Source organism: Triticum urartu, chromosome 6, assembly GCF_003073215.2.
Source record: "Triticum urartu cultivar G1812 chromosome 6, Tu2.1, whole genome shotgun sequence".
Taxonomy (NCBI): domain Eukaryota; kingdom Viridiplantae; phylum Streptophyta; class Magnoliopsida; order Poales; family Poaceae; genus Triticum; species Triticum urartu.
In genome coordinates this window covers 396,056,718-396,084,068 of record NC_053027.1, presented here as the reverse complement: position 1 = coordinate 396,084,068, position 27,351 = coordinate 396,056,718, and the positions used below count along the sequence as shown (strand labels likewise).

The 27,351-nt window shown below is 45.1% G+C and overlaps 1 protein-coding gene across 3 annotated transcripts; it reads left to right on the top strand.

The window, feature by feature from the left end:
* The first annotated feature begins 17,234 nt into the window (after positions 1-17,234).
* On the top strand, positions 17,235-23,187 carry LOC125513733 (vesicle transport protein GOT1). Of its 3 annotated transcripts, XM_048678913.1 has the most exons (8): positions 17,290-17,499; positions 18,641-18,731; positions 19,650-19,742; positions 21,691-21,782; positions 21,882-21,962; positions 22,365-22,462; positions 22,536-22,611; positions 22,771-23,187. In XM_048678913.1, exons 3-8 carry the CDS (start codon positions 19,715-19,717, stop codon positions 22,798-22,800), a joined length of 405 nt encoding a protein of 134 aa, XP_048534870.1. In that variant the 5' UTR covers positions 17,290-17,499; positions 18,641-18,731; positions 19,650-19,714; the 3' UTR covers positions 22,801-23,187. The 3 variants fall into 3 exon arrangements, with proteins under 3 accessions (XP_048534869.1, XP_048534867.1, XP_048534870.1); XM_048678912.1 differs by lacking the exon at positions 18,641-18,731 and having other exon boundaries at positions 17,235-17,495; XM_048678910.1 differs by lacking the exon at positions 18,641-18,731 and having other exon boundaries at positions 17,238-17,499.
* The last annotated feature ends 4,164 nt before the right edge of the window (positions 23,188-27,351 follow it).

The window sequence follows — 27,351 nt, the reverse complement described above, 5'->3', positions numbered from 1 at the left end:
CATCGCTCCTCCTAGTCCCAACAATCTAAAAAAGAGCAGAAGTCACGTTACACCAATGAAATAAAATTTGGCGCAAAACGAATACATCGACACCTTTCATGACTTGATCCAACGCTTCTTGGGCGGCTTGGTCTGCTCCTCCCTGCCACTACTGTCGCTTCAGCTTGCGTCGGCGGGGGTTAGAGGTGGAGGACCCGTACATGCCGCTGTAGAGCTGGAGGCAGGGCGACGACGATGGGGGAAATCATCCACGAGAAGGCGAGAGGATGCGGCACAACGCATTGGTGGGGATGCCGAGGGTAGCGCTACGAGTTGACGTGATTCCCGCATCCTCCAACACACGGGTAGTTCCTCTCTGGCGACAGCGACCGCGGCATGGCTGCTACTGCCGTTGCTCTCTTGGGCGCCCCCCTCGCCGTCGGCGACCCCAACATCCATGATCCAGCGGAGGAAGGATCTAGCATGCTCGACGCCGCGGCCATGCCACCACTGTAGAGCACCATGACCTCCCAGTCCTTGCACAGATGGTGATGGGGGGATCCCACGCGACCAGTGTGGATGAAGGACGATGCGCATAGGCGGCAGCAGCGGCGAGTTTTCTGTTGAGACAGACGAGATCGAGAATGAGAGGGCTAGGGGAGGTCAGGCCTCAAACGTGGGTCACGGTTCTCGATTTAGTTTTTTCAAAGTGGAGATGGGAGCGTGGGCTAGTTTTCCGGTTTCTTCGTCCTCATGCATGTGGGATGGACTATTTTTTTACTGCGCTTGATCGAGGGGTGGAACCAGGGAAACGAACGAGGCGGGAGGATCGAACGAGGTCGAACCATCACGACGTTCGATCCCCCTTTAATAGTAGAGATACAGTCATCAAGTAAACTAATGTGTTTGACAGACTATCAGAAAACAGTGATTCATCGACGGACCGCGAAGAGAAGGGCCGCCGGACGCCATGAATTTCTTAGCCTGGAACTGTCGAGGCTTGGGGTTGTACTCGATGGTTGGCGAACTCAGGGACTTGATACGGTCATACAACCCAACGGTGGTTTTTCTTTCAGAAACTAAGAATAAGGCGAGAGTGATGGAGAAACTGAAGTGGAGTTTGGGTTTCAGAAGTGGTGTTGCGGTAGATTGTCAAGGTTTGAGTGGGGGTTGACTCTGTGGTGGAGAGAAAATGTGCAAGTTAACATTAGGCCTTGGTGCCAATATTTTATAGACGCGGAAATGATATGGGAAAGTAAGACCTATAGATTCACTGGTTTCTATGGGGAGCCCAAGACGGAGTTGCGCAAGAAATCATGGGATGCAATTAGGTTTCTAAAAGCACAAGATGATCTTCCTTGGATTTGTGTTGGGGACTACAATGAAGCTCTTTTCCAAACAGACCAACTCGGTGGTAATCAGCGGCCTTTTGTACAGATGGAGGACTTTAGAGATTGCTTGGCGGAATCCGGATTAGTAGATTTAGGGTTCTCGGGCTACCCATACACATGGGATAATAAATGTGACGGGACAGAGAACGTCAAGGTAAGACTGGACAGAGCCACGTGCACGGATAAATTTCTGGAGCTATTTCCAGAAACACATGGGGAACATCTAGTCACGGAGGAATCAGATCACCAAGCCATTTTGGTTAGAGTGTTGGAGACGACTCCATGCGCCAAAGACCGAGGCCCGAGACCTTTTCAATTTGAAGAGGCTTGGACGAGGCACGAGCAGTATGACACCATGATCGCACAGGCCTGGTCAGAAGCTGGTACAGATGAAAACTCAGTGGCAACGGTGTGGGCAAAGCTGAGCAAGATGACTGGGAGCATGCAGCGCTGGGCGCGAGAGGTGTTTGGGTCCATATGGCGGCAAATAGCAAAACTTAAGACGCAGCTCGCGGAAGCATGCAGTAGAGCGGATATGTCCGGTACCTCACTGGAGGTCAGAGAGATAGAAAAGCAGTTGCGAGAAATCTATGGGCGGGTGGAGCTACTGTATAGACAGCGATCACGCGTGGACTGGCTGCGGGCGGGAGACCAAAACACAAAATATTTTCAGAATAGGGCGTCGCACCGCAAGAGGAAAAATACCATACGAGCTCTACGCAGAGAAGATGGTACAAGATGCACGGTCGATGAGGACATGAGGGAGATGGCAGCCCGCTTTTATGAGTCTTTGTTTACTTTCGAAGTCGCGTTGTTTCAGATGGGGCCGATGAAGGCGCCGGGTCCGGACGGGTTACCCGCTCTCTTTTACCAAAGACACTGGTCATTGGTAAGGGTTGATGTATGCACGGCAGTTCGGGACTTTTTAAATGAGGCCTTGACCCCGGCTGAGTTTAATGACACGATTATCGTCATGATACCGAAAGTTATCTCACCGGAGTTACTTTCGCAATTTCGCCTGATTAGCCTATGCAATGTTTTGTACAAGATCGCCACAAAGGTGTTGGCAAACAGGCTGAAGGGTATTCTTCCACTCCTCATCTCTGAAGAACAAAGCGCTTTTGTGCCTGGGCGTCTGATCACTGATAATGTGTTGGTGACATATGAGTGTGTACATGTGATACGAAATAGAAAAAGGAAGAAGAGTTTGTGTGCGATTAAGTTGGATATGATGAAAGCGTATAATCGGGTCGAGTGAGTTTTTCTTGAGATGATTATGACACGATTTGGTTTTGATTCCCAGTGGGTCTCCATGATAATGAGATGCGTCACCTCAGCTCGTTTTTCTGTTAAGTTAAATGGTGGGCTATCCAGGAGGTTTACACCGTCTCGTGGATTAAGACAGGGAGATTTGTTGTCACCGTATTTGTTTCCATTCTGTGTGGAGGGATTTTCAACTCTCCTCAAGAAGGCTCAGACTGACAAACAGTTGTCATGTGTGAAGTTTGGGAGCACTGGCCCCCATGTAACTCATCTTTTGTTTGCACACGATAGTATTGTCTTCTTGGAGGGAACCAAAGAGAACATGGAGACTTTAAAACAGATTCTTGAGAAGTATGAAAAAGCGTCTGGACAAAAGGTAAACTTGCAGAAATCCTCGATCTTTTTCGGAAAAGGAAGTCAAGGTGAGATGAAGGAACAGATGAAGCAGATAGTGGGGATTCAGACCGAGGCTCTTAGTGAACGGTATTTGGGGCTTCCAACACTGGTTGGCAGGTCCAAGGATGGCACTTTTAAACATGTAACTGAGTGTGCTAAGGGAAAAGTAGGGGGTTGGAAGGGCCAAGGATTGTCCAAAGTTGCTAGAGAAGTGCTCGTCAAATCTGTTTTGCAAGCGACACCGATGTAACACCCCGGATGTAACTACCTTATTTGTATTCCAACTCTTGCCATTTCCGGCTCTAAGTTATTCTATTTCCTCATTGTCGGGTTTTTGTCTTCGTGTGTTTTCGTATTTGTCATGCATCTCATATCATGTCATCATGTGCATTGCATTTGCATACGTGTGCGTCTCATGCATTCGAGCATTTTCCCCGTTGTCCATTTTGCATTCCGGCGCTCCTATGTCCTCCGGTGCCCCTTTCTACCTCTTTCCGTGTGTGCGTTAATCGGATTGGACCGAGACTTGTCATGCGGCCTTGGTTTACTACCGGTAGACCGCCTGCCAAGTTTCGTGCCATTTGGACTTCGTTTGATACTCCAACGGTTAACCGAGGGACCAAAAAGGCCTCGTGTGGGTTGCAGCCCAACACCCTCTCCAAAGTGGCCCAAAACCCACATAAACCCCCTCCATCATCTCGGTCGTTCGATCACGATCATGTGGCCGAAAACCACACCTCATTTGGACTCTCCTAGCTCCCTCTACCTATAAATATGTGCTCTCCTCCGAATTTTCCGCGCAGATCAAACCCTAGCCCCACTCCTCTCGCGCCGCCGGACATGTCCGTTCCGTCGCCAGACATGTCCACCGCCACCGCCACCTCACCTCCACCAATCGGAGCACGCCATGTCACCTGCGTCGCCGCCCCGAGCCACTCACGGCGCGCCACCTGGCCCGCCGGCTCCCCTCCCACCGCGCCAGGCCCGTGGACCCGGATCTGGCCCTCCGGGCCCAAGCCGCCCGAACCGCGCCTCCGCTCCTCGCCTCTCGTGCGCCCGAGCGCGCCGCCGCCCAGGCTCGACATCGTCGGGTCTCGAGCTCCCTGTTACTCCGCCGCCAAGACCTCCCGCCGGCGAGGCTCGCCGCCCGATCTTGCTTCCGCCGCGCCGCAGGCCTCCTCCACCGCGTCTCGACGACCGAGCCTCCCTGTTGCCTCTTCTCGCCGCTGCATGCTTCGGCAGCCGCGCCGGCGTGCGCCGCCTCGTCTTTGACCTCGCCGGAGTTCGTCCCTCGCCGGCCGGATCCGGAGAAGAAGGTGGACCAGATCCACCACACGCTCCATCCAAACGCCTCCCTCCGTCCCGGATCTCGTCGTCCCGCACCATCCCGTCCCGGGTTGACTTCTCAGAGGGTATATTTCCACTAAGTCCCCGGTATTTTTGGGCATTTTCATCGCATCATAACTTCATCACCGTGGCTCCGATTCGTGCGTGTAGCATATCAAAATGTTCGTCTTGACGAGTACATCATTTAATCTCAATGCATCATTCTCATTTGAGCTCATCTTGATGCCCGAAATGCTGTTAGAAGAGGGCTATGTGGTGTTAGTTTCAGATGTGTTTCAGCAAATGCACTTTTGTCATTTTTGCCATGATTAATGTGTGCATGCTATGATCCTGAGCTCTACATGTGTTTTTAAGTATGCCATGTTATATTTACAGGGGTGTATGCCATGTATTTTTGTGATCTTTGTGGTTACTAGCACAAGAATGCAAAGTAGCTTACCTAATGTTGCTGATTTCAGGGACTTAGAAATATTCTAAGTCTTTGTCCTGCTGTAATTTTTATGCCATATGTTCATGTTGTTTCCTAGTGATCTGTGCCTCTTTTGAGCATGATCAGTAAGGATGTTTTGTAGATATTGTGGTGCTATATCCATACATGTCTTTGTTTGCATTTATGGAGCACCCTAGCTTGAGTCAATCGAGCTCTACTTTTGCTATAAAATGTTCTTGGCAGATTGTTAACATGTTTTGCAATTTTGCCAAGCTTGTTGTAGTTGATCCATGCATGCTATGATGTTGTTCTTTCCATGTCTAGCTTCTATGCCATGTCTATTTGCTAGGTGTATGCTTAGTTTGTCATGCAATGCCTCGTAGTGAGTGCATCGAGCTCGTAAACATGCCTACTCGTTATCTGTTTTGCATGCTCCAGTTTTTCACTAAGTCTGAATCTGTTAACGATAATTGCTATGTTCACTTTTGGCTCATGGTCACTAAGGTACTTGCAATTGTATGCTTTGAGTAGCTTCATACCATGCCTTGTTTTGCCATGATATGTTCCTTTAGCATGTAGTTTTCGTGCTCTAAACATTGCTTCCTGATGTTAAATTCCAGACTTGTTGTTATTTTCACTAAGTCTGTAACCTGTTATCATTTGCACTTTTACCATGCTTGTTTGAACCTGCTATTGAGTGAATTAGCCGTAGCTCCGTGTTCATCTTTTGTCAAGCATCATGAGTGGATCCCTGCCATGTATTTTGTTGTCATGTTGGAGTGCTGTAGCATATTGTTCTTGATGCATTTAGGTGGTCTCGTGCTGATTATCACAGACCGGTGCCATATTTGTTTTGCTTGCCATGTCCAAACCGTGCATCCGATTCCGGTGATCTTTATATCGATTTTGACCGAAATCACCTCCCCTTTCCAGTGGCACTCTTGGTTTTCCAAGTTGAGGCCAGGTTCAATCATTCCTTTCCAAACCATGCCTATGCATCACATATCGCATCCCGCATATCATACCATGTTTGCATCATGTTGCTTGAGCATTGCACGTGGTTGGTTCTGTTCCTTTTTTTGTTTGTTTTTCTTGCTTGGGTAGAGCCGGGAGACGGGTACGTGAACGAGGAGCTCGTTGAGTACGCTTACGAGGATCAAGTCAACTATGAGAACTTTGCAGGCAAGATGACCATACCCTCGAAATCACTTCTATCTTTGCTTGCTAGATGCTCGCTCTTTTGCTATGCCTATGCTACGATACCTACCACTTGCTTATCATGCCTCCCATATTGCCATGTCAAACCTCTAACCCACCTTGTCCTAGCAAACCGTTGTTTGGCTATGTTACCGCTTTGCTCAGCCCCTCTTATAGCGTTGCTAGTTGCAGGTGAAGTTTGGAGACCGTTCCTTGTTGGAACATGTTTATTGTTGGGATATCATAATATTATCTTGTTTATCTTAATGCACCTATATACTTGGTAAAGGGTGGAAGGCTCGGCCTTATGCCTGGTGTTTTGTTCCACTCTTGCCGCCCTAGTTTCCATCATATCGGTGTTATGTTCCCCGATTTTGCATTTCTTACACGGTTGGGTTATAATGGGAACCCCTTGATAGTTCGCCTTGAATAAAACTCCTCCAGCAATGCCCAACATTGGTTTTACCATTTGCCACCTAGACTCTTTTTCCCTTGGGTTTCCGAAGCCCAAGGGTCATCTTTATTATACCCCCCGGGCCAGTGCTCCTCTGAGTGTTGGTCCAAAACAGAGCCACTTGCAGCGCCACCTCGGGGTAACTTGAGGGTTGGTTTTAGTTGTACGTAGTGTTCATCTGAGTGTGCCCTGAGAACGAGATATGTGCAGCTCCTATCGGGATTTGTCGGCACATTCGGGCGGTGTTGCTGGACTTGTTTTACCATTATCAAGATGTCCTGTAACCGGGATGCCGAGTCTGATCGGATTGTCTTGGGAGAAGGAATATCCTTCGTTGACCGTGAGAGCTTGTGATGGGCTAAGTTGGGACTCCCCTGCAGGGATTTGATCTTTTGAAAGTTGTGCCCGCGGTTATGGGCAGATGGGAATTTGTTAATGTCCGGTTGTAGATAACCTGAAACTTAACTTAATTAAAATGCATCAACCGCGTGTGTAACCGTGATGGTCTCTTCTCGGCGGAGTCCGGGAAGTGAACACGGTGTTGGAGTAATGCTTGACGTAGGTTGTTCTAGGATCACTTCTTGATCATAGTTGTTTCGACCGTGCTGTTGCCTTCTCTTCTCGCTCTCATTTGCGATGTTAGCCACCATATATGCTAGTCGCTTGCTGCAGCTCCACATCATACCTTTACCTTACCTATAAGCTTAAATAGTCTTGATCATGAGGGTGTGAGATTTCCGAGTCCCCGTGACTCACAGATTACTTCCAAAACCAGATGCAGGGACCGATGATACCGCTCCAGGTGATGCGTTTGAGCTCAAGTGGGAGTTCGATGAAGACTCTCGTCGTTACTACGTATCTTTCCCAGATGATCAGTAGTGGTGCCCAGTTGGGGCGATCGGGGGCTATGTTGCATTTGGGGTTTATCTTCATTTTGGTTCCGTAGTCGGACCTTGAGTGTAATTGGATGAATGTAATGATATTTATGCATTGCGTGACGTGGCGAGTGTAAGCCAACTATGTATCTTTTCCCTTATTGTATTACATGGGTTGTTTGCGAAGATTACCTCACTTGCGACATTGCTTTCAATGCGGTTATGCCTCTAAGTCGTGCTTCGACACGTGGGAGATATAGCCGCATCGAGGGCATTACAAGTTGGTAATCAGAGCCTTCCCCGACCTTAGGAGCCCCCTGCTTGATCGAATCGTTGGCGTTGTTGAGTCTAGAAAAATGTTTTGAGTCATTTAGGATTATATATATCGGAGAGTAGGACTTCTTTTTACTCCTCAGTCCCTTCGTCGCTCTGGTGAGGCATCCTGACGTAGAGTTTTGACTCTTTCTCTTCTCAAATTTCACTAAATTTTTTTTAGGATCACGCGGGTATCTTGGAATTGTTCTGATGGTTTTGTGACAAGAACATTGTTCTTGGTGCCTCCTGACATTTAGGGGTTGTGGCAGTGTCCCGGGGAGTTGAGCTCCGAGGTGTTGCCGTCACAATTTTATCGTTGAGATTCTGGAATACCTGAGTTTCGCCGACATTGAAAATCTCTTTTATGCAGTTGTTGGTGAGATAACCTCGACGCCACCCAGTACTGGGGCGGGAGTTTGGGAGTATTGCCATAACTTGTATAACGGATGCTTTAAGAAGGTTGAGGTAAATGATTTCCAAAGTTTTCTTGGTTATGTGTTGAAGGGTGGATACAGCTGGATGTAGGATTTGCTAGTTTTGGGTGAGATATTATGCTTCCCCTGTATCCCCAACACCTGATTGCATAACCGGGAAGTTTCGGGAGTTTATAAGTGGGAATTCAAGTAGCTCTTAGGATATCTTTCCGACAGATGTATGATATGAAATTGGGGTTCGACGTCTAGTGGTCCGCCTATCCACGGTCGGTTTTATAGTGGTCTCGTTGTGTCTTAAAGAGTCCTTGGCTATGCTGACTTGGGGACGCTTCGTATGTCATGTGCACTGCCTTGTGCATGATGGTGCTGTACGATCAAGCCCGTGTAGGCCCCACCACGAAAACTTTGGACGAAATCTCTATCATATGTTTGTTCCGGCTTATTATGCAAGTCAATCCTTTGTTTTGTTTTTGAGCTGTGGTATTCGAGTTGCTTCGAAGTCAAATGTTGATTCCATACCTTCCCCAAGCGGTGTTCTCATACTCCTATGCGAATACTAATCCTTCTCGATAATTGAGATTGTCATGTCAATCCTTTTCACCGGTGTGTTTCTCTTCAAGTGGATCCGATCATTTCAACATCCGCAAGATCAAGTATCAGTTTCTTCTCAACGGTGTTTTGTTTCATCCGTCTCCAAGTTGCCTTTGTTTTTCCCGCCCACCCACCCTTTTTCTTCAAGGACTCAGATTTCTTATTCAAGTATCCTTTTATTGATATGAAGTCTCTCCATTCTTTTCAATCAATATTCTTACCCGGGGATTCTCATGAAGATTCTAACGGAGCTTCAAGTTCGTCACTCTTCACTCATTTTCTTCTCCGGGTGGAACCAATTCAAGCTTTGTTGATCATATCTTTTCCTTGTTTTCAAAAGCCTTCTCATACCGGTGCACCTTATATTCAGTCATTTCTCGCTATTCAATTATTCCAGAGTGCTCAAGATATCTTGAAGATTCGTGTTTCCACTCTGCATTCGTTCAAACTCTTTCGAGGATGTTATCTAATTCAAGCCTTTTAATTCAACCGGCGCAATCTCTCTTTTAAATCGTTCAACGGTGTATCTTTTTAGTGGGCCCTAACCCACAGGTCTTTTCCCAGGATCTTACCTGACTCTTCTTATTTTCCCGGAGCTATCCTAAATTCTTTTCAAAGTTTGACGTAAGAATGATTCATCATCAGTCATATGTATTTATCCAAGATCTTTCAAATTCTTTTCACCGTTGGCTCAACCTTTCCATTCTTCATTCCAGTGTGCCTCAATAATTCTTGGTGGTGTCTCTCGTCGTCATTCTCAACATTTGAAGATCGAAGAAGAGTTTTACCTCCATATCTTATCCGTTCTCTCAGAGATTCGTGGTTCTAGTTCGAGGCCATCCTCTCATAATTGTTTTGATTGTGAGAATTCTTTTCACCTATCCGGAGCAATTCAAGAGTCTTCTCAGTTTGATTATCCGGAGTCCGTCAATTCAGGTTTATTAATTCTCAGCTTTCAGTTATCATTCTCCAAACTAACCGGTGCATCATTCAAGTATATTCTCTAATCAGTTCATGATCTCTTTGTTCTCTCGTATCTAAACTCTCTCATGTATCTCCGTTCATTTGCTAATTCTTACCGGTGATTCACCCCTTTACTTCATTCGTTTTCAATTCTTACGGTGGTTCGTTCAAGATCTCTTCCTGGGTTATCATATCAATTCTTTCGTTTTTTCAAATTCTACCAGTGGTTCGTTGAAGACCTTTCTCAAATTGACGCTATATCTATCTTAACCCTTTCTACGAGAATAAGTAATATGTCAAATCCATTGATTGTCATCAATTTAATTGGTGAAGGATAAGCATTATGTAATTCTTATTTTTGTTTCATTGAGTAAATTCAATTCCTTATTCCGGAGTGGTCCATCATATCACATTCTCGGTTCGAGATGCCTTATCTTTTATTCCGGTGTTACGAGTTTCCACTTTATCTCATCGCAAAGCTTCATCCAATCATTGCAAGGATTCACCTTGCGTTTTCAACTTCTCTTTTCCTCTCGGTTGATCATTCTTTATTACCGGAGTTCTTCATGGAGGCTCTGCATGATGGTTCATAAAGGATGTAATTTCTTCTTGAAGTTTTCATCGAGATTCTTTTCAGAGGAGCTCAAGTATTCTTCATCTTGCATTCCGAGGTGCAATTCTTTCTAACTTATCTTTTGAGATGGTGTTATGTCTTTCTTGACAATTTCCCTTCATGTTTCATGATTCAAAAGTTGTCAAGAATGAAATATTTGAAATCCATCAATCTTGTCATTGGAGTTATCTGGGGTTATATTTCACCTAAAGCTTTCCCTAAGGATTGTTGCTATTAATGGTGATAATATATGATCCTAGTTCTTCATCTATCCTCCCAGTGAAATATTTTCTGGTCTCCTTGTTCATATCAATCCAATCTATTGTTTCCATTGGTGGCAGAATTTCACCTCATTATTTCGAGAAGTTTTCCATAAGCCCACTACAAACTTATTTGTTTCGTTGTTGTTTTTTTCAACAACTCCGTTCTAACCTTCTTGGAAGAGTGTTATCCAAGCCCAATTGTGGCAGAAGTTGGCATTTTCTTCTCCATCCTTTTCTTTCAATTATCTATCTTCTATTTCTTTCTTCCGGAGGCATTGTGAGGTTGCTCTCTTCAACCCATCTTCTTGTTTTGTCAGGATCGTGTTCTTTTCGTGTTTATCCATTTAACTGGAGTGTTGTGCCCTCTGCTCAAGTCCTTTTCATCCTACCAAGTCTTGCATCTCTTTTCAACTGGAGTGCTATACGAATTTGTTCTTCCTTGTTCCTCTTTTCTAACGGAGTGTTTTCAATTTCGTTCATCTCCATTGTATTCTTTCTCCAAGTTGTTCAACCTCTCAAGGTTCTTTGGTTTCACTCATTGGTCAAAGAAGCAACTTAGTTTTACCTCTTCTCTTTCTCTTCCGTTTTCCCTCCGGTGCCATTCTAGATCTCGGGACGAGATCCTTTCGTAGTGGTGGAGTGTTGTAACACCCCGGATGTAACTACCTTATTTGTATTCCAACTCTTGCCGTTTCCGGCTCTAAGTTATTCTATTTCCTCGTTGTCGGGTTTTTTTCTTCGTGTGTTTTCGTCTTTGTGATGCATCTCATATCATGTCATCATGTGCATTGCATTTGCATACGTGTTCGTCTCATCCATTCGAGCATTTTCCCCGTTGTCCGTTTTGCATTCCGGCTCTCCTATGTCCTCCGGTGCCCCTTTCTACCTCTTTTCGTGTGTGTGTGTGTGTTAAACGTTTTCGGATTGGACCGAGACTTGTCATGCGGCCTTGGTTTACTACCGGTAGACCGCCTGCCAAGTTTCGTGCCATTTGGACTTCGTTTGATACTCCAACGGTTAACCGAGGGACCGAAAAGGCCTCGTGTGGGTTGCAGCCCAACACCCTCTCCAAAGTGGCCCAAAACCCACCTAAACCCCCTCCATCATCTCGGTCGTTCGATCACGATCGCGTGGCCGAAAACCACACCTCATTTGGACTCTCCTAGCTCCCTCTACCTATAAATATGTGCTCTCCTTCGAATTTTCCGCGCAGATCAAACCCTAGCCCCGCTCCTCTCGCGCCGCCGGACATGTCCACCGCCGCCGCCACCTCACCTCCACCAATCGGAGCACGCCATGTCACCTGCGCCGCCGCCCCGAGCCACTCACGGCGCGCCACCTGGCCCGCAAGCTCCCCTCCCACCGCGCCAGGCCCGCGGACCCGGATCTGGTCCTCCGGGCCCAAGCCACCCGAGCCGCGCCTCCGCTCCTCGCCTCCCGTGCGCCTGAGTGCGCCGCCGCCCAGGCTCAACGTCGCCGGGTCCCGAGCTCCCTGTTACTCCGCCGCCAAGACCTCTCGCCGGCGAGGCTCGCCGCCCGATCTTGCTTTCGCCGCGCCGCGGGCCTCCTCCACCGCGCCTCGGCGACCGAGCCTCCCTGCCGCCTCTTCTCGCCGCTACATGCTTCGGCAGCCGCGCCGGCGTGCGCCGCCTCGTCTTCGACCTCGACGGAGTTCGTCCCTCGCCGTCCGGATCCGGAGAAGGTGGACCAGATCCACCACACCCTCCATCCAAACGCCTCCCTCCGTCCCGGATCTCGTCGTCCCGCACCGTCCCGTCCCGGGTTGACTTCTCAGAGGGTATATTTCCACTAAGTCCCCAGTATTTTTGGGCATTTTCATCGCATCATAACTTCATCATCATGGCTCCGATTCGTGCGTGTAGCATATCAAAATGTTCGTATCGACGAGTACATCATTTCATCTCATTGCATCATTCTCATCTGAGCTCATCTTGATGCCCGGAATGCTGTTGGAAGTGGGCTATGTGGTGTTAGTTTCAGATCTGTTTCAGCAAATGCACTTTTCTCATTTTTGCCATGATTAATGTGTGCATGCTATGATCCTGAGCTCTACATGTGTTTTGAAGTATGCCATGTTATCTTTACAGGGGTGTATGCCATGTATTTTTGTGATCTTTGTGGTGACTAGAAAAAGCATGCAAAGTAGCTTACCTAATGTTGCTGATTTCAGGGACTTAGAAATATTCTAAGTCTTGGTCCTGCTGTAATTTTTATGCCATATGTTCATGTTGTTTCCTAGTGATCCGTGCCTCTTTTGAGCATGATCAGTAAGGATGTTTTGTAGATATTGTGGTGCTCTATCCATACATGTCTTTGTTTGCATTTATGGAGCACCCTAGCTTGAGTCAATCAAGCTCTACTTTTGCTATAAAATGTTCCTGGCAGATTGTTAACATGTTTTGCAATTTTGCCAAGCTTGTTGTAGTTGATCCGTGCATGTTATGATGTTGTTCTTGCCATGTCTAGCTTCTATGCCATGTCTATTTGTTGGGTGTATGCTTAGTTTGTCATGCAATGCCTCTTAGTGAGTGCATCGAGCTCGTAAACATGCCTACTCGTTATCTGTTTTGCATGCTCCAGTTTTTCACTAAGTCTGAATCTGTTAACGATAATTGCTATGTTCACATGCTTGCAATTGTATTTTCTGATTCCTTTTGGCTCATGGTCACTAAGGTACTTGCAATTGTATGCTTTGAGTAGCTTCATACCATGCCTTGTTTTGCCATGATATGTTCCTGTAGCATGTAGTTTTCGTGCTCTAAACATTGCTTCCTGATGTTAAATTCCTGACTTGTTGTTATTTTCACTAAGTCTGTAACCTGTTATCATTTGCACTTTTGCCATGCTTGTTTGAACCTGCTATTGAGTGAATTAGCAGTAGCTCCGTGTTCATCTTTTGCCAAGCATCATGAGTGGATCCCTGCCATGTATTTTGTTGTCATGTTGGAGTGATGTAGCATATTGTTCTTGATGCATTTAGATGGTCTCGTGCTGATTATCGCAGACCAGTGCCATATTTGTTTTGCTTGCCATGTCCAAACCGTGCATCCGATTCCGGTGATATTTATATCGATTTCGACCGAAATCACCTCCCCTTTCCAGTGGCACTCTTGGTTTTCCAAGTTGAGGCCAGGTTCAATCATTCCTTTCCAAATCATGCCTATGCATCACATATCGCATCCCGCATATCATACCATGTTTGCATCATGTTGCTTGAGCATTGCACGTGGTTGATTGTGTTCCTTTTTTTGTTTGTTGTTCTTGCTTGGGTAGAGCCGAGAGATGAGTACATGAACGAGGAGCCAGTTGAGCACGCTTACGAGGATCAAGTCAACTCTGAGAACTTTGCAGGCAAGATGACCATACCCTCGAAATCACTTCTATCTTTGCTTGCTAGATGCTCGCTCTTTTTCTATGCCTATGCTACGATACCTACCACTTGCTTATCATGCCTCCCATATTGCCATGTCAAACCTCTAACCCACCTTGTCCTAGCAAACCGTTGTTTGGCTATGTTACCGCTTTGCTCAGCCCCTCTTATAGCGTTGCTAGTTGCAGGTGAAGTTTGGAGACCGTTCCTTGTTGGAACATGTTTATTGTTGGGATATCATAATATTATCTTGTTTATCTTAATGCACCTATATACTTGGTAAAGGGTGGAAGGCTCGGCCTTATGCCTGGTGTTTTGTTCCACTCTTGCCGCCCTAGTTTCCATCATATCGGTGTTATGTTCCCCGATTTTGCATTTCTTACACGGTTGGGTTATAATGGGAACCCCTTGATAGTTCGCCTTGAATAAAACTCCTCCAGCAATGCCCAACATTGGTTTTACCATTTGCCACCTAGCCTCTTTTTCCCTTGGGTTTCCGAAGCCCAAGGGTCATCTTTATTATACCCCCCGGGCCAGTGCTCCTCTGAGTGTTGGTCCAAAACAGAGCCACTTGCAGCGCCACCTCGGGGTAACTTGAGGGTTGGTTTTAGTTGTACGTAGTGTTCATCTGAGTGTGCCCTGAGAACGAGATATGTGCAGCTCCTATCGGGATTTGTCGGCACATTCAGGCGGTGTTGCTGGACTTGTTTTACCATTATCGAGATGTCTTGTAACCGGGATGCCGAGTCTGATCGGATTGTCTTGGGAGAAGGAATATCCTTCGTTGACCGTGAGAGCTTGTGATGGGCTAAGTTGGGACTCCCCTGCAGGGATTTGATCTTTTGAAAGTTGTGCCCGCGGTTATGGGCAGATGGGAATTTGTTAATGTCCGGTTGTAGATAACCTGAAACTTAACTTAATTAAAATGCATCAACCGCGTGTGTAACCGTGATGGTCTCTTCTCGGCGGAGTCCGGGAAGTGAACACGGTGTTGGAGTAATGCTTGACGTAGGTTGTTCTAGGATCACTTCTTGATCATAGTTGTTTCGACCGTGCTATTGCCTTCTCTTCTCGCTCTCATTTGCGATGTTAGCCACCATATATGCTAGTCGCTTGCTGCAGCTCCACATCATACCTTTACCTTACCTATAAGCTTAAATAGTCTTGATCGCGAGGGTGTGAGATTGCCGAGTCCCCGTGACTCACAGATTACTTCCAAAACCAGATGCAGGGACCGATGATACCGCTCCAGGTGATGCGTTTGAGCTCAAGTGGGAGTTCGATGAAGACTCTCGTCGTTACTACGTGTCTTTCCCAGATGATCAGTAGTGGTGCCCAGTTGGGGCGATTGGGGGCTATGTTGCATTTGGGGTTTATCTTCATTTTGGTTCCGTAGTCGGACCTTGAGTGTAATTGGATGAATGTAATGATATTTATGCATTGTGTGACGTGGCGAGTGTAAGCCAACTATGTATCTTTTCCCTTATTGTATTACATGGGTTGTTTGCGAAGATTACCTCACTTGCGACATTTCTTTCAATGTGGTTATGCCTCTAAGTCGTGCTTCGACATGTGGGAGATATAGCCGCATCGAGGGCGTTACAACCGACCTACACCATGAGTTGTTTTCACCTATCGAAGAAGATGTGCCGAAACCTGACTTCAATCTCGTCCAAATTCTGGTGGGGTGCAACGAATGGTGAGAGAAGGGTCCATTGGGTCGCTTGGCAAAAGATGTGTGCGAGTAAGAGGGATGGCGCATGGGGTTTCGTGAACCCGAGGCTTTCAACCAAGCGTTGTTGGTGAAACAAGCATGGCGTATCCTTCAAGTCCCAACTTCTCTATGCGCTAGAGTGCTTAAAGCGAGGTATTTTAAAGATGACTCAATCTTGTCCGCTTCCTGTCCTGCTTCGGGCTCTTTCACCTTCAGGAGCATTTTGCATGGTCGGGATTTACTGAGGGAAGGCCTGATATGGAGAGTTGGCTCAGGTGTCAATATTAACATCCATCACGACTCGTGGATACCAAGGAGCGGGAGCACTAAACCTCGGGGCCAAGTTTACATGCAGGGCATAACCAAGGCGGCACACTTACTCAACCCCGATGGTATGTCTTGGAACGAGCAGCTGGTGGATCAAATGTTCACTATGGAGGATGAGAGGGACGTGAAGCAAATCGCTATTGGGGGACCGGAGGCTGATGATTTTCTGGCATGGAACTTTACGCGTAATGGGGTATTCACAGTTAGGTCGGCATACCATCTGCGAATGTCTCTGAATAGGGCGAGGACCGGACAGCCGGCGTCCTCAAGCTCGGTGGCTATGCATAAAGGATATTTGGCGTTGTGGGATACGTGTGTGCCGGGCAAGGTTAAAATTCACATGTGGCGCATGATCCGCAACGGGCTCGCTGTGGGTTCAGAACTCCATTGTTGTTGGATCAAGCCGGGCGTTTTTTGTGTTGTGTGCGCCCGAGAAGAGACCATCATACATAGATTTTGGGGCTGCCAACATTCAGTCATGTTTTGGGAGATGTTGAGAGCACAGGTCGGGCTGGTTTTGGAGGAACCACCGAAATATACGGAGACTCGGCGAGCCATAGCATCTTGGCTACTTGACTGGTTTGCTCGGGCGAGTGGTGACGAGAGGGAGGTGATGCTTCAGGCGGCCTATAGCCTATGGTGGCGCGCAACGAGACAAGGAACGGGCGAAGGATCACACCGCCACATGAAATAACAACTACTGTGCAGGTCGCAGAGTGGAGAGCATCTCACGAGATGAGGGCGTCACAATCGGAGCCAAAGACTGTTAGCGCTGGGTACCACCGGCTGCTGGATGGGTAAAGATCAATTCCGACGGCGCGGACTCCAGGTATGGGGAGAAAGGAGGAGGAGGGGCGGTCATTCGCGATCACCAAGCGGCGTTCCGAGCAGGGCTGTGCCACTTCTTTCCAAACATTGCCGATCCTGAGATAGTTGGGGTGTTGGCCTGCAGACAGGCTGTTCGAATGGCGAATGATCTAAACTTCAGGCGGGTGCATGTCGAGCTTGATTGTCTGGCTCTGGTCAGGATGCTCAACGACCCGCAGAAGAATCTGTCTGCTGTCGGGCCTTGGGTGGAGGAGATAAAGGAGATGTTGCGGTCTATGGAGGAGTCCAAGGTGTCATGGATTCATCGTTCCGGGAATGTAGCCGCTCATAAGCTAGCAAAAGTAGGGGTAAGGGAGAAGAGATTTGGATGGGCTCACCACCAGACTTTATCTTAGATGTAATTTCAGACGAGATTCCCAACTTTGGTTAAATAAAGCGGCATGATTTCCCCTAGAAAAAAACTAAAACTATTTTTACCGGAGCTGTTGGAGTTGCTCCCTTGAGCTAAAGCTTTTCCCTTTTTCTTTTCAAAACGCTTTACCTCTCAGTTCTCTTCGTCCCTGGACATTCTTCCGGTCACCATCGGAGCCGGCGACCGGTGGCAACCGCGCGGGGACGCCGTTCCCTCTCATAACTGTCGCACGGCGGGACGCCGCGCGATCTCCTACCCCCACCCCCATCCCAGTCTACCACAGCGACACCGTGTGAGATCCGTGCTTCATCGGTAGGTAATAAACCCTAATCCCAGTCCCCTAGTTGCTTCCTCCCCGCAGCCGATCCATTCCCTCCATGCGCGCCGAGATTTCCGCCACCGCGGGCGGTGTGCTTCTTCTTGCCCGTGCTACGAGTGGTCGTGTTGGGGACAATCCCTCGCACCACGTGTCTCGGTCTCGTTACGCGCCGGCAACGCCGTTTCCACCCCATCGAAGTTTCTAACCATCCGAGCTGCCACTTCCCTTCGCGGTTTTGGCGCCGTATAAGCGAGCTCCTCGGTACTCACCCAGGCAAGCCCACAGCCGCGCGCTGTGTTGTGCGGCAGTGGGTTGGAAATGGGGAACCATGGACAGAGGCGCAGCACCTAATATCTGCCACTTTTGTGGTGACTTAATCATCTGGCTCAGCGTCTACTGACCTGGCATATAGGTGTAACTTTTCCAAGTAAAATGCCTGTAGCTCTTCTGATTTGATTGTATATCTGTTCTAGAGAAATAGATCTGTGGTAATATGCCAGACCAGTGCCTAGCTATTTGCTGTGGCAGAATCACTCTCCGGTAGCTCGCTCTCCTGCAAGAAGCTAGTGACTGCATCGGAAGCCTGGACATGGAGATTAGTTGACACTTAGTTGATCTTATATCTGTGAAGATTGGTCGTTAAACTCTGCTCCTCTTGGAGTTTGTTACTGCAAGTTATTTGTCTTGTGTGATTCCCATAGTTTTCTGTAGCAGATGGTGTTTTTTTATATAGCAATTGTTTCTGCAGAAATGCCTTTTAGTGCTCAGGCTCCATGGAACCCGATTTTTTTTTTTGAAAAATTCAAAAAACGTATTTTGAAGTTTCAAGAAATTCTGAAAAATATCCACATTGTTATATGGATGTATACTGCATTTATGTAAATTTTCATGATGAAATACGTTAAGAAGCGACAAGTGAGCTACACAAAAATGACAGAGTTGTGATTTTGAAAACAGTGAACAGTGTGTGTGTGTTCACTATAAAAAAATCAATGAGTTTCCCTTTATTGTGTAGCTCGCGTGTTAATGTATTTTCTCATTAAATTTTGCACACATATAGTATACATCCATATGAACGTGTAGTTTTTTTTTCAGAATTTTTGAAACTTTGAAATACGATTTTTGATTTTTTTTTCAGAAAAGAAGGGCGCCATGGAGCTCGAGCACACAAACGCCGCACTCTTGTTTCTTCACAAGTTTGGGAATATTATAAATTTGGGTCTGAAGGGGTAGGGATCCTTAGGCTATGGAACTTGCGTTATTTCCATATTTGTTTAAATTTAATGCATCAGGTACTCTAGGCATCAGCGCCGCTGTGCTACTGTTCTAAACACCTCAATTTCCTGCAAACCAGCACTGCATTTCTTCCAAATGTAGAAATAAATGTTGGTACTAAGTGATCTATGTGCAGGTGTGGATTGCTCATTGTATATCCTCACTTTCTGATATGGACCTATTTTGTTGTTCCCCTCCATCACAAGTTGTGATAGATTGTTGGTACCTGTTAGGAGCATTAACTCAGAAATAATATAGTTATTGTATAATATCTTTTCTGTTTGTATTTGACTTTTTTTTGTGAAATAGTACCACCATAGATCTGCTTAAGTGCCAGTTAAGAAAAATATCACCAAAATTTTCTGCCTTAATACTTTTGGAAAATGTGCAGTTAAGTTTGTTGTCATGGTGACTTAACTGTTGGCAAGGTTGGATGAATTTGATAAACACATTTAGGGATTGGAGAGGTTTGAAGGGGATTGGGGAGGAATTTGACTTACAGGGGATTTAATCCCTCACAATCTCATTTAATCCCCCTCAAACCCAATGCAACCGAACAAGGCCTTAGCTTCTTTGTCTTTTTGTGGTCCAACATCTCCTCAGGAAGGCACACACAGCCCTTGTGAAACCGCCCTTATTCCGAGTGGAATATCCCTAGCTCAAAAGGAAGAGTAAAAAGAGTTTGAAGAAACGTTTTTTATAGTGAGCATTTGTAGTTGGGTTTTTCGAGATGGGTATTTTGGTGCTCTGCTAATGTGGTGACTTTGGAGTTAAACCATACCAAATTTCCTTTCTTTGATTAATGGTTATATTTCTTTGGAAGGTTTGAAATCTGGACCCTTCTTGATGTATGCGTATTTGAAATTTTGTAGGCTCAGTTGGTGCCTTGGTGGACTAGTGAACTGAAACTGTATTAATATCTTCAGGCTCTGGTGCAATGGCCTACGAGATCAGTGAGATCAAAAGTAAAGTTCTGCTCTCATTTATGACTAATACTCACTGCAAGTGACCAAAGCACTTACTTGATTTATGGCATAATTGGTTTGGTGCCAAAAATTGGCATGCCATGTTTGGCATTGTGCCAAATATTGGCCACTAATTGGTTGGTTACCGAGTTGCCTTGCGTATCTCACATAAAGTTGCCAATAAGTCTTGGTATTGCCAACATTTGGCTAGCCAAATATTGGCAGCAAACCAATCATGCTCTTAGTTTGACATTCAATAAACCGGGTACATCTACCGTGTTCCCTTCCTTTTAGGTGTAATTCTCAAAATAGGAAATATCATTGAAATGGAAATTGTAAAAGTACTGTTGCCAATGTGTGTAATAGTATGTCTTTACAACTCTGGAAGACCTAATGGATACCAATGTTAAATGACCATTCATACGTACTGCTCTTACGAAATTCGAAGGGCATATTTCCAAATTTTGAATGTTCTAGAAAAATTCATAGCTATACATTTTTGGGTCCACAGTCACCAATTTATGTGTGTATTGATGTTTTAAGGAAGCTGCATACATGTACAGTTAATGTTTTAGACCAACCACCCTGTTTTTTTAGTGTACACATGAACGCATTTGTAGCTTCACTCTTCATGCTATAATGTGCATCTAGGATTTTTCAGGATTATCTTAAAACTTGGAGGTGTTCTTTTGACCTCATCTTGACATTTCCACCTTGAGTTTAGTAGTGCATTTTGGAATAAAATTGTTGCTAGCAATTGCAAGAGGACACTTACCACCTCGTTGCGAGGTAGTTTGGCAATTACCCTCTTTGCAATGGCATCTTGACTGTTGGATGTCTTCAATAGTATTTTGACAATTTTCTGTCCTATTTACGGCAAAACTGAGTGTTATATGACCACTTCATTATTGTTAGAAAACTATCCAGATAATTCCTGATCTTTGGGGTAAGTCCATTAAACCCCCAGAACTGAGAACTACATATTAACCCCTGCATTATCCTTAATGCCAAATCACTTAACTGTGTATGTCATTTTTTTATTGGTGGTTTTGCTTTGGTGGGCAAATGTGGCGAACTTTTAGTGCCAGTTTCAGAGGTGGTTACATGACTTGGGAGGAAGAGGGGGTGTATGGACTGCAAGGGTTTAATAAAATAAAAATATTGTCAGTTCTTTTTTCTAGCACACCCTTTGGCTCAGATACGTCTCAATGTTTCTCACGTTGAATTTATTAAAAATTTGAACCAAACTGAAATGTACATGTTAGAATAAACTATGGAGAAATGATGCATATTTTCTTCTCCTGGGCACATGTGCTCTTGTTATTTCGAAATGTTTGGCCGGTGTGTTTTGAAGTTTCAAAAAGTTTGTAACAAATTCTGACATGTACATGTTAGAATAAACTATGTATCTGAAAAGTTTCATAAAAAAATGAGATCAATTGTTGTTCTGCACCAACACGGTATTTGGCATTGTTGGTGGATTGTAATCCCTTTTGCCTAACCAGGTTTTGCCTATTTAACATTTTGTTAGTCAACCTATTACTGCTTTTATGGCTGTTTTATTGCAACAAGCTGTAAAACAATTTGAGTGCAATATAGTTCACCAACCGCAAACTGTGCCTAAAAGGGTGGACCAATAATGCTAGCAAATGCACATAATACTCGGTTATCTATATGTCTTAGTTGTCTTATAAATATTTGGAGCACGAGAATTGTTCTAATTAGCTAGCTTTATGTGAGCCCGAGCTCAGATTGAAGTTACACCTTGCATAAGGGCTTTAAGAACAGCAAATATAATTGCATTGAAAAAAAGGAGCCATTATATAGTATATGCGATGATTATCAAGTTCATGTTACATAAGTGTGGCACCTGTTCCTATTTTCTGATCTCATGTATTTTCCTCTTTTCACATGTAAGTTGAGTATTAATGATCATATTTCAATGTAGAAATTGGCATAGGTCTGGTGGGCTTTGGCATCCTGTTCTCGTTCCTAGGTGTTATCCTTTTCTTTGACAGGGGTTTGTTGGCTCTGGGTAATGTATGATACAACAATACACCAAACCTTCTTCAGTTTCGTTGCTCCTTATCAAATGAGATCATAGTGTCACCTTATTCTTTTCTATCCTGTTTCTTCAAGATTTTCTTCTTGACTGGAGTAGGCCTTCTTCTCGGTTGGCAATCTATGTGGCAGCTATTTACAAAGAAGGCAAACATTAAGGTACTCAACATTTGGATAGATACATGGCGCTATCCTTCTGCTTCTTCATACTTAAAATTGTAATCGGGTAAAGTGTGATGCTACATTATATTATTATTTATCCGTTGCTTACTGAAGTTAGATTTCTTTTCTTGCATGTGTACATAACAGATCACATTCTTTCAGACAACTATATTCATCGAGCAAAATTTGAATGTTCTCGGCGACAGTACAATATCATCTTGCTCTTTATTAGTCTTGTCCTTTCAATGCAATATCATGTTGCTCTTTATTAGTCTCGTTCATTCAATGCAATATCGTGGTGCTCTTTATTTGTCTTGTTCATTTATCAGTGGAATGCTGACCACATTGGTGTCTCTCCCAGTTCCATGTGTTAAATAGGGCATGCTATTTTTTCTGCAGGGATCTGTACCTTTCTTCCTTGGTCTCTTTCTTCTATTTGTCAGATGGCCTGTTGCTGGTATAATCCTGGAACTGTATGGATCTTTTGTCCTCTTCAGGTCATCACCTACATCAAACCATTTCTCTAATATTCATTTCTTGGTTGATACTGACTTTGCTTTTGTTTGGCAGTGGTTACGGGGCTCCTATCCAAGCCTTCCTATATCAGATTCCAATCATTGGATGGATTCTGCAATGCCCCTTTCAGGTAAATTTTCTCTTGCATATAGTAGACAGTATAATCTTAGCTGCTCCTCCTGACACAGTTGCCGATATCCTCTGCCCATACTTCTTTGGAGCACTTCCATTGTATTCGTTCTAGATTGTAGATATGACCAATGCTTCAATTTTCATCTTATTTCTGCAGCTATTTGGTCTGAGGCGTAAGCGTGCTTGACAATTATGGTGGCAGAAATTCATGATAATTCATGGGGAAATAGTATATTGCCCAATGTTAAATTGTCAGTAGAAAATTCTTGTAGCCTTCATCTTTTGTAACTATGCTCTTTAACACTGCATCTGCATGACATGGGCTTTCTAACCTTGGTTGTGATGACTTCTATTTAATCAACACTCAGTAGATGATAGTTTAATATTTCAAGTTCATACGTCAACAAAGTAATGCCATCAAATATGTGGCTGGATTATGGGTTTTGTTTGGACTTGAGAGACACCGACCTTCGTCCCTCGTTATGCCGTCAACCTGACAAACTGCACAGCATACTATTGGGTCTTGTGTATGTGTTTATGGATCCAGCTCCTCCCTTATTTTTCTTATTGGTAAGTTGTTTATGCTGTCATCGTTCTTTGTTTTGAAGTTTCAATCATGATTTTGGTGGAATTTGCCTGTCATGCCGAGGTCCTCTTGTGCTGGTATGATCGTAAGGTTCTGATGTGATGGGCGCAATTGGCGCTAGGCAATGGGGGCTATCATGGAACACTAAACCTACGACGAACTAGAAACTTCGTACTAGTATTGTCCTCAGTTATTTTTCTCTGAAATATAAATGTCATCCGTTAGGTGCATGGCACTTCGCCCCTGACCTTTTTTATGGCAATTTTGGTCATGCAGGAACTAAACTTGCCTTCGAAAATGTTAGGAGTTGTCATGTGCTCGTATCTGACATGTGACACTTACTAGGGTCCTATTTTTTTTTGAAGAATATTCTTCTCAGTTTTACTTTTGATAGCAATAGGAACCCACATAGAAATATCATAGCAAACCGCTTGAACCGTACACAAATACACAACCATCCAAACAAACTTCATGGTGATGGTGATGAGGCGAGTATGGTTTTATTAGGTTGTGTCGAAAGTGTAGGCTTGGCCTGGGGAAATGCTCGCTTCTCTGCATCATGCATCAGTGGCTCAGCTAGGATATGTTGATGTAATACAAGCCAGAAACCATGTTGTGCACATTGTTTGATAGTTTGTTATGTTTTAGCGGTGAGCAGATGCAAATCACAACTGTTTGGTTGTGTGCAGTTCTTGTTCTGCTCGCCTCTTGCAAGCCACTTTGCACCACACTTCACAGCAACATATATCACATACCAAACATGCGCACAATTAGCAGTACTCATGCATTTTATCACGCAATTAACATTGTACATTATCACTTAAACAAGAGCCCCCTGCACAACATCATAGTATTATTCCCTGAGCAAATATTCAGTTTAACAAGGATTGACATACAAGAGGACTAGATCGTGCGAGCCATGTTGCCTTGATAGATGTGCTTGGCACACCTGTGCCGACAAAGGATGGAGTTAGCGACGTTGTAGATCTTGACCTGGAAGCCAAGGTTTGACAATTTGAAAACGAGAAGGTCGCCGGGGATGAGCCTGTGCTTCGTGCAGAAGTAGGCTAAACCCCTCGGTAGCACGATCTGCTCCTAGACCTACACCTAGAACTCGCATCACTTGTTCACTGACAGCTTGACGATGCATTGAAGTCTGAGACGAGCCACCTCTTCATCACCGGCTAGAAGGCCTTCGGGATGACGAGCATGGCTATGTCTTCAGTGTCGTTGATCGACACGTAGAACCTTAGTGGCTCCTTTCCTGCTAGCTTATGCACAAGCCTTTGCCTGCAGCCAATCCCCAGAGGCTTTGTAATCTCCGTTATCCTCGAGACACATCCTCCCCTTAAGCCACATGTTCGCCAGGATAATGTCCTCAACGTCCTCCATGCCAACGACAAGATGCATCTCTTGATCATGCTATCCTACTCCATATTTACAACCTTGTCAGTTAAAAAGATCAGAGTGACTAACATGTTGTTGCAGTCGACAACGATGGCCTTGATCATAACAAAGGCCAATGAAATTGCGATGATGCACTATTTAGGGTGAGTGCATCATTTAAGGAAATTGTCATTGCCATGATTAGTGCATCACGCCAATGCCCAATTGCAATCGTCATGATCAGTGCACTCCCTTATCATGTGAATGCCCAATTGCAATGGCCATTTGTCCTAATCTGATCATGCATGCACATTTGTCCTACGCATATAACAAGCATGGTCCTAGTAATCATGCAAATGTAGCAATCATTTCGTTCCTAGCATTCCATTCAAACCGATAGCATTCCATTCATAGCAAGCACGGTCCTAATAATGGTATGCATGTAAGGACGTAAGCAAGAACATATTGTAAGCAGGCATAACAAGATCACACCATGAAGCACTAGGCTAGCAATGTATACTCATAGCAAAAACACAACATGTAGCCTGGATGAAATCGATTCAAATCGAATCCTATCAAATGGAAAACCCTAACGGAGCCAAAGGAGGGGTGTAGATCGGGGTCAAGATTAACTTACTGCCTATGCCGGAGCAACTGTCGGAGGGGCCTGCCGACGCGGACCAAACCCTGGCAAGAACAAGGGACTGTGTGACACGGATGACCCGACCAATGTTAAGGCCATAGTCGTCATTGCCTCGCTCCTCATCATGAGCACATTGGAGGAACCGGGCATCACCGACGAGGTTCCAGCCAAGGCAGCCTCAGCTTGCTCAAAGGAAGGGGAGAAAATCCTCACACGGGAGTTAAAATACCCACCCCGAGCACGGTTGATGTGCCTCCCATAGCTGCCGCCAGAACCGATGTACTACCCTCCGCTGCTGGAACGGATGAACTGCTCGCGACTGCACCGACCAGCATGAACACCGACAGTGGGTCAGTGGTCGCATACCGCAGCTTGGTGTAAATGGGGGACGATGCTCTGATAGGCGTGGGCATGTCAATGCCCAGCCTGGTGACGCCGACCAGCCACATGTCTTGGATTGGGTTGCCACCGGAGGGGGTGGAGAGGGGCGACACGGTTGATGCTCAACCATTGTAGAAACTATAGAGATGGTGAGAGAGTGAGGTAGTGTGGTGTGAATGCTGAGTGAGGGTGAAGGGAGAGAGGTGAGGGAGTTATGAGATGTCCCCTCGTATCGTATACTTCTGAACACGTGTAGGTGAGAGGCACGCGTGGCTCTGGAAAAAATGGTTGATTCGGTCGTTCCCCCTTAGCCTGGCTAGGGCCCACTTTAAGGTTTATGCGGGCTGAAAATCAGTGCAACCCAAACAACCAAACAGGCGAAAACTGCACCACATGGGCCTAGATGAGCAATCTGCAGTCTACTAGATGCGCCCTTACTGGTGTCCATGTGCAACTAGTCACTGGGCATCCATTCTGGCCCATGATCAGCCAGCAAGGCGATTGGGGCGCAACGCGCATGTAAGCACCAGACTAGCATGGACCAGTTTGAGACCGTGAGGCATTGAACATGTCTGCAGAGTGGGGTGGGCTAATTTTTTATCACATGATTAAAGATGTTTGTTGTCATCATGCATTAGATGTTTTTTGTTTATCATTGAGTTATGAGTACAATTATTGTATTAGTCTTCATTATAGTATTTCCCCTACTAGTGGGGATATAAAAACAAGAGCCATGGAGGCCACAGATAAAAGAGAGAGAAAGAGCCATGGAGGCCACTAAAAGAGAGAGGAAGAGAGAGGGAGGGAGGGAGGGAGGGAGAGATATAGATAGATAGAGAAGAGAGGGGGCACATGACTATCCCTTTTTCATACATATGTGCTTTCAAGTGGAGCATTGCATTTCATATAGAGAGTTTTCATATGCTTCACGTTCATATACAAATTAGGAATTTTCACATTATAGAATCTGGCTTGAATGCTCTAGGTCCCCCGGAGCAAGCAAGTTGGATGCACACCCTTAGTTCATTTGGAGAGCTTTCATACATTCATAGCTCTAGTGCATCCGTTCCATCACAATCCCTACTCCTCGCACCAACATCAATTATAAGGCCTCTGCATTGCCTAATGATCAGCCTGGTTGGTGTGAGAATTTATTCCACCTTTTTACTTCTCGTAAACCCCATTCATCACTCTCTTTTTCCATCAAGTGCAAAATCAAGGCTAGCACTCAAGTATTGCATAAGTTATTGATTGGTTGAAATAGGAGGTTATGTGATTGATTTGCTTGACCGACAGTCCATTCGATTTATGATACTATGCATACTATGCTTTCATGCTATGAAAACTTAGCATACTATGCTTTCATGATACACTTGACACTTCTTTCTATACCTAAAGGCGTTGATGAACATTCATTGAAAGCATTGATTCATGAATAAGCAATAGTGATTTTATTTGCATATTTTGGTGTTACTTGCTTACTATCAACTATAGACAATCGCCTTGAATGACTTTCCTTTCGAGTTAATTTTTTGTGAGATTGAATAAGATAATTGTAACATCCCAATTTTCAATTTGGAAATTATACATAGATCATCATGCATATCATATTTTTATTTGCATTTGGCTGTGATCCTAGAAATCTTAAGCAATTCAAGTACCCAAGGAGAGAGTTGGAGGTTTCACAAATTTTCCTATTTGAATTTATTTTCAAATTTGAAAAGAGGATCAATTTGATTTTT

Excerpts from the sequence above, each read along its gene's own strand:
- LOC125513733 (XM_048678912.1), top strand. The coding sequence starts at position 19,715 with ATGGCCTACGAGATCAGTGAGATCAAAA. Across the intron at positions 21,783-21,881 it reads GTTTGTTGGCTCTGGGTAAT|ATTTTCTTCTTGACTGGAGT; the intron begins GTATGATACAAC and ends TGTTTCTTCAAG. Across the intron at positions 22,463-22,535 it reads GGATCTTTTGTCCTCTTCAG|TGGTTACGGGGCTCCTATCC; the intron begins GTCATCACCTAC and ends TTTGTTTGGCAG.